At 35.5% G+C, this 12,227-nt stretch overlaps 1 protein-coding gene and 1 pseudogene across 3 annotated transcripts in view; one reads left to right on the top strand and one right to left on the bottom strand.

Moving 5' to 3' along the window:
- The window catches only part of NCK1 (NCK adaptor protein 1), a 67,031-nt gene extending 55,898 nt beyond the window's left edge, over positions 1-11,133 (top strand). For all 3 annotated transcript variants that reach the window (XM_070433472.1, XM_070433473.1, XM_070433475.1), the window contains 2 exons: positions 7,279-7,991; positions 10,210-11,133. In XM_070433472.1, the coding sequence (XP_070289573.1) occupies positions 7,279-7,991; positions 10,210-10,404 (908 nt within the window). In that variant the 3' untranslated portion in view covers positions 10,405-11,133. The remainder of the gene's footprint in view (positions 1-7,278; positions 7,992-10,209) is intronic.
- Positions 2,617-3,116, bottom strand: LOC138992550 (small ribosomal subunit protein mS33 pseudogene; annotated as a pseudogene).
- Positions 11,134-12,227: the final 1,094 nt, after the last annotated feature.

Raw genomic sequence — 12,227 nt, forward strand, 5'->3', positions numbered from 1 at the left:
AGAAAGATTTAATGCAAAAGGGACCAATTGAGATTAGGAGGTGTACTAATCTCAATTAGTGAAGGCTTGAACCTGTCCAAACACTGTAGCGGCTCCTCACAATAAAGTTTTAATTCTGTTTCTTTGTTACTAATGTTGTGACCCCACCCCATAACAAAGAAACAAAGGAAAATTTCCCCATCGAATTTCTGAATAGTATTACTCCTTCGGGAATGCCGTGTCATAAATTAAAATTGAAAGTGGGTGCAATCATCATGCTATTGAGAAATCTCAATAGTAAATGGGGTCTTTGTAATGGTACCAGATTTATTATCAAAAGATTATGACCTAACATTATCGAAGCTGAAGTATTAACAGGATCTGCAGAGGGAGAGGCTGTTCTGATTCCAGGAATTAATTTGTCCCCATCTGACACTGGCCTCCCATTTAAATTGATTCGGCGACGGTTTCCCGTGATGCCAGCATTTGTGATGACTATTAAGAAATCACAAGGACAAACTCTAGACAGAGTAGGCATGTTCCTACCTGAACCCGTTTTTGCACATCGTCAGTTATATGTTACTTTCTCTCGAGTTTGAAGAGCATGTGATGTTACAGTTAAAGTTCTAAGTACTTTATCATAAGGGAAATTAGTCAAGCACCCTGAAAGTGTTTTCACTCTTAATGTGGTATACAGGGAGATATTAGAATAAGTTTAATCACTTTGTCAGTCATTGTTTGCATCACTGTTGCTTTTATATCATGTTTTTGTTGTTTTCATATCATGTTTTTGTCATTTTTATATCATGCCTCTGTTGTTGTTATATCCTTTTGTTACTGTTTATTTATTAATAAATTTATATATTATTTTCATGTACATTTTATTAATTTCCTTTCATCTCTCACACTTCTATTATAGAGAAAGGGCAAATAACAATATTAAAATATCTCTGCTAATTAATTCCCTTTTAAAAAAATATATTTTATTGATTTTTTACAGAGAGGAAGGGAGAGGGATAGAGAGTTAGAAACATCGATCAGCTGCCTCTTGCGAACTCCTCACTGGGGATGTGCCTGCAACCAAGGTACATGCTCTTGACCAGAATTGAACCTGGGACCCTTGAGTCTGCAGGCCAATGCTCTATCCACGGAGCCAAACCGGTCAGGGCAATTAATTCCCTTTTAATGTGCACAGATTTCGTGCACCGGGCTACTAGTTATAACATAATTTAGAAATTAACACATTGTATGCGGGAAACGTATTTATACGTTTTACGTTGACTGTAAGAAGTAGAGCCACCTGTTAGCGCACGATACAAACTACCCGCAAACAATGTATTAAGAGGTATTAATACTTTATATTTGTATAACTTTATAAAGTAGTTTCACATCTACTCTCATTGCTGAAAGATTGGGAAGACTATTTTTTAGCAATAGAAACAAAGGGCAGTAAACAGGCCCTTCCCAAAGAATTGTAGAAGCAGGGTAAAAAAGGAAGTTATTGATTATGCATACATTTGTCTGTTGTTCACATGATAAATGGTAATAGAACACTTGGTATGAAATAGGAAAATCTTTTGTGAGAAGATACCGTGACTGAATCTTGAAGACTGAGAGTGGTGGATGTCATAGGGCAGAAAAACATCATGTGCAAAGGCTCATATCCTTGAAATAGAATGTGTATTTTGGTAACTGAGGAGCTTGTATGGCTATAGCATTAGGTATTAGGTATGAGGTTAAAGACATGCTCAAAAGAGAGATCACAAAAGGCTTTGTATTGCATAGAAAAATGAATATTCTAAGCTTATGTTTTCCCTAAAATATTTCTGGCCTCTAAGGTTAAAATAGGTTATTTTTTTGTGTTTTCCCATTAGGGACTTTCATTTTTGGGTCTGTCCAAAAATTCTTTTTTCTTTTTCTTTTTGACACTGTATAATTAGTCTTAAAGGTTATCTTATTCAGAAATTTTTAAATGGGCACACAATACAACATACAGATCATGTATCATATAAATGTATGCTTGAAACCTGTATCTTATTAACCAAGTCACCCCAATAAATTTAATTTTAAAAAAATCATTTTGTAACTTGCCTTTATTTTCAGGTGTAAAATTTTATATTTTCTTTTATCAGTATTCAATTTTAATCACTTTAACAAACATTTATTGAGCATCTGCTATTACACAGTTCTAAAGTATAGGGAAATAAAAAGATCAGTGAGACAGAATGCTCTTCTCTGGAAGCTTATGCTAAAAAAAGGGGGGCTTAAAAGACAGACACAGGAAACACTGTCATACAAGGATTCCAGAAATATAAGGTGCTAGAGTTTTTTTGCTTTTATATATGTACATTTAAAAATGTTTTTATCGATTTTGAGAGAGAGGAAGGGAGAGGGAGAGAAACACTGATGAGTGAGAGAGCAACATCATTTATCGATATCCTCCTCCATGCCCTCCACTGGGGATTGAGCCTACAACCAGGAATCCAATCGATGACCTCTTGGTTCCTGGGTCAGTGCTCAGCCTCTGATCCACACCGGCTAGGCTGCATTCATTTCTTTAGGGAATGTGGTAAACCTCAGATTACAAAACCAAGGCCAAAATAACTTTGCAGAATTAGAATGTGGTCAAGAAACCGGTCACACTTTAACTGGATCAGACTTCAACATGGAGCATTTGTGTTCCTCATTCAACATGGGGAAAGAGAATAAACTCTTGCTTCTGCTCTCAGTCGCAGAGGAGGAAGTTTCTCTCCGCACTGACAAACACAATTTCTTTTTTGCTGCTCTTTTTCCTTCTCCTTTCCTTGGTTTCCCCTTTCCACGAAGTTTCTTCAGACGTCTCTGCTCCTCCTTGAAGTCCTGATGCTCCTCTCTGTAGAGGCCATAAAAACGCAGTGTCCCATGAGCGCAAAATAAGTGTTGTGATTTGGATACCAGTCATATGTCTCCTTCCTTTTGGCCAAAGGCTGCTCACTAAACAGTTTCACCACTTTCATGGATTTGGAATCAGTAGGCCTGGCAACTTCACCAAATAGCCGGGCACTCAAGCGAGTCATGCCCAAGGCATATTCTGAAAGTGAAGACATTTCTGGGGCAGGAGGGAGGAAGAGTCCCCAGTGGTGACCTTCCTCTCCCACGTGCCCTTCCCTAGAGTTCTTAAAAAAGGAAAGAAGTGAAGTTGCTCACTACTGAGAGTGAAGGTGGGAAATGAAGGATGTTGAGAAACATGGAGTGGAAAGATGAATAAAATAATAAAGTTGTTCATTTGAAATGGTCCTTAAATAGATTTTTGAAAGGTAGAAGTTTTAATAAGATTTGGGTAAGAAACTACCCAACAAGGTAAACTAAGTCGTGAAGGTGGAAATATCTATTCAGGGAATTGATTTAAGGGGCCACTCTCCTTTTTTTAAAAAAATAATTTTTTAAATACATATTTTATTGATTTTTTACAGAGAGAAAGGGAGAGAGATAGTCAGAAACATCGATGAGAGAGAAACATCAATCAGCCGCCTCCTGCACACCTCCCACTGGGGATGTGCCCGCAACCAAGGTACATGCCCTTGACCGGAATCGAACCTGGGACCCTTGAGTCTGCAGGCCGACGCTCTATCCACTGAGCCAAACCGGTTACTGCAAGGGGCCACTCTCTTTTTAAAAAAATCAGTGGAAAAAAATATCCTCAGGAGAGGAGTATCAAGAAGAAAAAATGTTTTCAGTATCTATTTATTTCTGTTTTGCTTGTTTTTTTATTTTGTTTTATAGATTCTGATGTGGGAATCTTTTAAGAAAAAAATTTATGAGGTAAAATTTATATAACATAAAATTAACCTTTTTAAGATGTACAATTTAATGCTGTTTAGTACATTAACAATGATGCGCAATTACATCTATCTGATTGCAAACCATTTTTATCATCCCAAAAGGAAACCCATCCCTGATTAGCAGTCACTCCCTGTTACCCCTTTCCTTCAGCCTCTACAAAGCACTAATCTGCTTTCTGTCTATAGGGATTTACCTATTCTGGCTATTTAATATAAATGTGTATAATATGTGACCTTTTGTGTCCAATTTCTTTCATTTAGCACACTGTTTTTAAGGTGCATCCATGTTGTAGCATGTATCACTATTTCAACCCTTTTATGGTTGAATAATGTTACATTTTATGAATATACCACTTTGTTTATCCATTCATTTGTTGATGGACATTTAAGTTGTTTCTACTTTTTGGTTATTGTGAATAGTGAAGCTGTGAACATTTGTGTACAAGTATTTGAATACCTTTTTTTTTTTCTTTTGGGCCTACACCTGGAATGGAATTATTGGATCATATGGTAATTCTGTATTTAACATTTTGAGGAGCCAGCAAACTGTTTCCATAGCACTTGCACCTTTTTACACTTTGCCCAGCAATGTAAGAAGAGTTCCAGTTTCTCCATATTCTCACCAACCCTTACTTATTTTTTTGGCTTGGTTTGGTTTGGTTTTATTATCGCCATCCCAGTAGGTGTGAAGTGGTATTGCATTGTGGTTTTGATTTACATTTCCCTAATGACTAATGATATTGAGCATCTTTTCATGTGCTTTTTGGGCATTTGCTTATATTCATTGGAGAAACATTTATTCAGATTCTTTGCCCATTTTTTAAAATAGGATTTTTCTTTTTGTTGTTGGTTCTAACATATATATGTTCTAAAATATATACCCTTAACAGAATATGATTTGAAAATATTCTTTCCTAATTCTGTAGGTTGTCTTTTCATTTTCTTGATAGTCTTTGCACAAATGTTTACTTTAATGAAGTACAATTTATCTTTTTTGCTTGTGCTTTTTTGGTGTCAAATCTTAAGAATTCATTGCTATATCCAAGCTCATGAAAATTTTACTGTATGTTTTTTTCTGAAAGTTTTAACTATTATATTTGTGTCTTTGATCCATTTTGAGTTAATTTTTGTATGTGTTGTGAAGTAGGAGTCCAACTTCATTCTTTTGCATGTGGATATCCAGTTGTCCTAGCACATTTGTTGAAGAGACTATTCTTTTCCCAATTGAATGATGTTTGCCTCCTTGTTGAAAATCAGTTGACCATTTAAGTATGGATGTATTTCAGAAATCTTGATTATCTGGTATACACAGCAACTTTTAAAAGTCCTTATTACCCCATGTATATCCTTTCACAAACTCTTTCTCAGGTTTTTAATGTCTGTTTCTTGCCCAATTGCTGTCACTTGCCCCAGACTACTGTATCAATTAATGATTTCAGCAAAAGACACTCTTGCCCTGGGAATGCTCTAAGTCAGGTGAAACCAAGGCAAGCCATTGTGCTGGTCCTTCAGGTAGCTGAGATAGATTGAAACCCACAACTACAGTTCTTTGAGAATAAGATCTTTGGTGCTTCTTCTGGCATTAGGAGTGCAGATTGCTGTTCTCACAACCACTACTGATTGGGGATATCAGTGATTATTGGCAAGCACCTTAAAATGCCACTGCTTTCTCTATGCTACAAAGCAGCAGCTTCTTTCTTCCCTAAACCTGGCCCTAGTTTTTTACTACATTCCAGAATTCTGCAAAAGTTGATTCTGACCGTATTTGCCAGCTCATTCATTACTTTTTGGTGGATGGATGGAGGCCTAGAGTTTTCTACTCCATAGGAATTCTAATGTGAGGATTTTAAAGTATGATGGTACTACTAATCAGAAGTAAGAAAATTGGGAGGAATGGAGTTGATTTATGTATATTTTATTTGGACATGGGTGTTTGTATTTGAGGTGCTGTGGTACATTCTGTAGATAATCTAGTGACAATTGGAATTGTAGTGCTTGAATTCCAGAAAAAGCTTAGAGCTGTAAAGAGACCTTGGAACCTTCTATACAGAAGTTATAGAAAATGAAAACGAAAATGAGATATAGGGAAAGTCCAAGCATAACATCTCAGGAAACACTTTCAACTAAGGAATCATTCACCTTTGGATTCATCCACAAAAATTGACTTTGTTTCTACTACTAGTGTAGGTGCTGTACTGCTAAGCACTGGAGATACAAGGTAATAAAATCGTTTTCTATCCGAGGGAAGCTCATTCTCTTATTAAGGAGACAGACTAGTAAACAAATAGAATGCACTTTTATAACAAGGTATAGAAGAAAAATTTAATATAAGAAGTTAGGAGTGAATGGCGAAAAAATGGAAGGAAAAAGGGAAGACAACTTTTTAAATAATGGCATAGTTTAAAGGGAGTAGCAGAGTTGAAATAAAATTATTTAAGAATAGAGGTGATCTGAGTGTGGTTTTAAACAATAGAGTAGAAAGGAAAGAGGGATGGCCAAGTGTCATAAAAGAGGCAGTAAAGATGGCAAGAACCCAGAAGGATCAGTAGTTAGAAACTTGGGTGAAGAAAAGGACTATGAGTAATGAGAAAGTTTTGAGAGAGTGAGAAGGTATTTGAAAAATTTTACCTATGAATGCCTTCGTTTTCTTGCTAAAAATAGAATATAAAATCATGTGATAAGAAATGAGCAGTGGTGAAAATGCCTGATTAGAGTTGATGTAACATTTGTGATGATGGCACCATTTGATGATTTTTTCATATCTTTCAACAAGTTTATATTAATCACCCATTGTGAGATCCTTGGGATTACATCCATGAACAAAGTAAACAAAATCCCTGCCCTTGTGGAGCTTACATGTGAATGGAATGAGAGGAAGCAAACAAATAATATGTTATTTTAAAATAAACATAGCAAACAAATAAGAGCAACTTGGGTTTTAGAACTAAGAAAGCAAATGAGAGTATTACCCAGACATAACTACAATTTTATATTGTATACATCAAGTTGTAAATTAATTTATTGTTTACTTCAGTTATAAAAATCTAGGTTTTAAAAATAAGACAAGAAGAAGATGGGTTTGGTGGATCCTTTATATATGTACTTAGATTGTAGGTATGCGAGAAATAATCTGTATTTACATTTCAGAGAAAATGCATTAATTTAGGACAATTTTATAATTGTGCAGTTATTTTAGGGTCTTCGATAAGAAAAAAGATGAAAAGGTAAATTTTCATATAACTACAGTTAAGTGGTTATGAAAAGAGAATTGGTAAAGGTGGTCAAAAAGTACAAATTTCTAGTTATTAGTCATGGGGATGGAAGGAAGGGGAGAAGAGGGTGGGTGGAAAGAAAGAAAGGGGAATTTATTTAAGTTTAAAGGCTTACAAAACTAGTTAAAGATTTCTTAATGAGCAAATTGGTTTTTTAGGTTATCATTGTTTTGTTTTCTCATTACTTTTTTTTCTAATTTAAACAGGCATTGGAAAAGTGAAAAGAAAACCCAGTGTACCAGATTCTGCATCTCCTGCTGATGATAGCTTTGTTGACCCAGGGGAACGTCTCTATGACCTCAACATGCCTGCATATGTGAAATTTAACTACATGGCAGAGAGAGAGGATGAATTATCATTGATAAAAGGGACGAAGGTGATCGTCATGGAGAAGTGCAGTGATGGGTGGTGGCGAGGTAGCTACAATGGACAAGTTGGATGGTTCCCTTCAAACTATGTAACTGAGGAAGGTGACAGTCCTTTGGGTGACCATGTGGGTTCTCTGTCAGAGAAATTAGCAGCAGTCGTCAATAACCTAAATACTGGGCAAGTGTTGCATGTGGTACAGGCTCTTTACCCATTCAGCTCATCCAATGATGAAGAACTTAATTTTGAGAAAGGAGATGTAATGGATGTTCTTGAAAAACCTGAAAACGACCCCGAGTGGTGGAAATGCAGGAAGATCAATGGAATGGTTGGTCTGGTGCCAAAAAACTACGTTACCATTATGCAGAATAATCCATTAACCTCAGGTTTGGAACCATCACCTCCACAGTGTGATTACATTAGGCCTTCACTCACTGGAAAGTTTGCTGGCAATCCTTGGTATTATGGGAAAGTCACCAGGCATCAAGCAGAAATGGCATTAAATGAAAGGGGGCATGAAGGTGATTTCCTCATTCGTGATAGTGAATCTTCGGTAAGTTGGTTTTCAAAGGTAAATGGAAGTAGAGCACTGGGTATTAAAAAAATTGGAGAGGTTAATTGGCTTCCCTATAAATGTTCTGAAGCTTAAGTCAACGTTTTTTCCAACTTTATTTTGAATAAAATACAGCCCTAGTAGTGATACTCTACTGGATTATTTGGTCTAGTCTAGTACTGTTGGTTTTGCATTCCTGAATTATTTTCTGTTGCATTAAACTGAAAAAGGGAGAAACTGGGAAAATATTTCTTTTGAAAACATTTCTAAAATTGCATATTGGATGCACTATTGTCCATATAATAAAGGGAATTCCTAAATTTAAACATTTTATATTTAAGTTTCTTCATAAATTGCTTGTTTAGAAATTGGAATACACTTTTATTATGTACCTCAAAAACTTTTTTTAAACGGTTATGGTATTTAAAATGCACTTGTGATAAAAGTTTAATTTTATTCTAATACTAATAGAGCTATAAACCATAAAAAATAGTTATGTGGACTCTTGGGTACTGTCTAGGGATCTTAGAATTTGATGATACTCATTTCCCTTAAAAATGGCCTTTATTTTTCTTTGATAAAGGATACCACTGTGTTTCCACTTTTCAAATCATGATTAGTATTGGTTTTGTTTGTGTGTATGTAGTTGTACAAAAGTGAATGTGTGATTGTACAAAGGTTGAAAAAAAGTCAGAAGTTAGCTATCTGGTGCAAGGTGTGTGTGTGTGTGTGTACGCACGCGCACAAGAGGAAGGAAGGGATAGAGGGAGGAAAGATAATGACTGAACTGCCAAAGTCTAAAGTTCAGGAAATGGAGCCTGTAACATGCATACCCAACCCCCCAGGAAGAGCAGGTGATTGACGATAGGGAAGTGGTTGGATGCCTGACCTGGCCCTGCTTTCCAGGACAAGCAGTGGGGGTTAGGAAGGGAGTGACCTTGGAGTGATTGGTAAAGTATGGGATGTTTCCAAGTAGCCCACTGTTTGAAGCTTTGGCAGTAATTGGATAAAAAGAGGATTCTGGGGTTAATACTGACTATTCAAAAGAGTGTTAAGTTAAATTAAAAAGTCTAATTAAGGAAGTAGCTTAATTAAAGAATACTGTTTATTTTCTTGTGGCTAATTGAACATAGATATTAACCAAAATATACCATTGTTTTTAGCAGTAGAGTTTTTGAAGTAGAGATCTTAGGCATATTTTGTTTGACCTGCACATTGTTTTTAAAAAACATTTGAATATATTGTCAGCATTTAAATATTGGGAGATTAATTATAAAAATTTAGATAGCAGACCTCCCTTTTAAAATTGGAAGACCTGTCAACATTAAGTCCATATTCCTACAAGGCAGCAGTCACAGCTAAGTGGCCACCTCCCTTAGACTGGGGCCTTGCATAACCCCTCAGGAAGAGCAGGTGTTTGATAGGGAAGAATAGCGCTGTAGTTCCCTCTATCTACCCTGTCACTTATTTACTCCCCCCCTCCCCCCCTTGTAGGCATTTGAGTTTATGACCTCTCATAAGTTTACATTATTCTACTTCTTTGAGAATTCAGAATATTGTATCAGCTACTCTGTAAGACAGCTACTATTTGTTACTAATTGAAAAGGGGTAGATGTAGATGTCTTGGATTTTCTTTTTTTTTTTTTTTTTTTTTAATATATTTTATTGAATTTTTACAGAGAGGAAGGGAGAGAGATAGAGAGTTAGAAACATCGATGAGAGAGAAACATCAATCAACTGCCTCCTGCACATCTCCCACTGGGGATGTGCCGGCAACCCAGGTACATGCCCTTGACCGGAATCGAACCCGGGACCCTTGAGTCCGCAGGCCGATGCTCCATCCACTGAACCAAACCGGTTTCGGCGATGTCTTGGATTTTCTCTAGTAGTCTGACTGGAGAGAAGATAGCTCCAGATGTGCTTCAGATATTACTAAAGGATTTGCTGTGGTGTTAGGTAGAACATGTTGAGACTTTGGAGTCTTACTGCTTGGGTTTCAATCCTGACTATTGTTAACTAGATGGATGATCTTGGACAATTTAGCTTCTCTCAGCCTCAATTTTCTCATCAGTAAAATGGGTTTGTTTTGAGGCATAAGTAATTTAGCATAGTGCCTAGCACCTAATAACTGTTCACATTTTAACTGTTATTAGTTTAATATAAAAATGCTAACAGATGTCTTTCAAAATGTTTACCCTACATGTTTTTTCTCTTTTAGCCAAATGATTTCTCAGTATCACTAAAAGCACAAGGGAAAAACAAGCATTTTAAAGTCCAACTAAAAGAGACTGTCTACTGCATTGGGCAGCGTAAATTCAGCACCATGGAAGAACTTGTAGAACATTACAAAAAGGCACCAATTTTTACAAGTGAACAAGGAGAAAAATTATATCTTATCAAGCATTTATCATGATACTGCTGACCAGAAATGATTGCTGCACAGCTCTAATTCGTCATGTAATTGAAGACTGAGAAACTGTCAGTCCAATCATACTTGATTGGATATTGCTATTTCTAACTCTATATGAGAATGACTATAATACATAAGTATTTTTATTATAACTCAGCCCATACATATATACTACATATGCAAAGCATCTGCATAAGCGATTCTTTTTCCTTGGTCTTCTGTTTTATTGTTTCCTTTGTTTTTTTCTTTGCTTCTAATAATAAGGTTTTATATTTTGAAAAAATGATGCAAATCAAAAGTCTTTTTATGGAAGAATTTCCTTATTGTCTCTCTTTTATTTCCTTGTAAGGGCACCATATTAGTCACTTTCACAATGGTTTCTCTTCATATAAAATTATATCAATATATGACATATGCTAAAATAAATTTCTTGGAGAGTGTTAATCATTTCTGTGACTAAATAGCAATAATAAATGGAAAATTAGAAATTATTTTTAGGTATTATATTTGTCATAAGCCATTGTAAATACCAATCAAGTATGTTTTGTCTGCCATTTTTAAAAAATTCATTTATTGTCTTCACTGTAAATGGGACATAGGTTAGAAAACATATCTTGTACAATTTTAATTTACAAGTGTTGGAAACAAAAATCTAAATTTCTAAGACTTTCTTGGGGTGCTTCTTTTTCATCTGGTTATTCAAGAGAACAAAGCTGTTTTTCAAACTGTAAATGGAGGCTCTAGTGTTATTTTTTCCCAAAGCATCTTGTGTTAGGATATATCTGTGCCAGTGTAAAAAAAGCTGTGGCCAAATTTGGGGTAAATAAGAGGCAATGAGATATTTGGTCTCCCTCCCACCCCATCCCTTAACATCAATAATTATCAGGCATGATATTTCTACTATTTCCATTTCCGCCTTTCAGCTTGAGTTTTGTTGACTGGGACACTAAAATTGATGTATACCTGGGATGAACTCATAGTTAGAGAAAATATTTTTTAAATCTTATTTTTGCAAGTACTTCTGTTATGTTTTTGTTTACCAAGCAGAAGTTTGGGTGTATGGATGAGAGGCTACTATAGAGTATTAAATTTAATTCTATAGGTCACAGAAGAAAACCAGTTGTATTTTGTGGTCACAGCTTCTCTCTCCATTATTCTGTAGATTGAAATTTAAGCAAAGCAACCTTCAGTATTTTAATTGACAGTTCTTACTAAAATCACAAAACTTGTAAACAGAAGTCATATATTTTGAAAAATTTCCCAGTGCAGCCTAAGCAAATTAATGTTTCCATTCCTAATATGTTATAAGCAAATACTTAATACATCAGAATTACTGATGCTAAAATTGAAGTCATCTAATGTATGAATATATATATATATATATATATATATATATATATATATATTATTGATTTCAGAGAGGAAGGGAGAGGAAGAAAGAGATGAAAGAGAATCATTGATTGGCTGCCTTCTGCACACCCCCTATGAGGGATCGAGCCTGCAACCGGGCATGTGTCCTTGACCGGAATCGAACCCGTAACTCTATCCTATCCACTGAGCCAAACTGGCTAGGGCTGAATTTTTTTTTTTTTCTTGTATTTGTTTTATTAAAAAAATATTTTTTTAATCTTAAAATTATTTTAAAATCATTTTAAAAGATGTTGCCACTGGGTGGCAGGCCTGGCTTCTCCCACTAAGCAACAGGAGTCAGCAAATATAAATAAGACATTGATGTTCAAGCTTTCATCTGCATTACATCTGCATTTAAAGCCTTTTAGTTTATATTTCATTATCTTTCTCAGCCCCCCCTCCTTTATTTTTTTAAT

Source organism: Myotis yumanensis, unplaced genomic scaffold (genome assembly GCF_028538775.1).
Source record: "Myotis yumanensis isolate MYYU_CA2020_CCGP unplaced genomic scaffold, mMyoYum1.0.hap1 SCAF_14, whole genome shotgun sequence".
NCBI lineage: Eukaryota > Metazoa > Chordata > Mammalia > Chiroptera > Vespertilionidae > Myotis > Myotis yumanensis.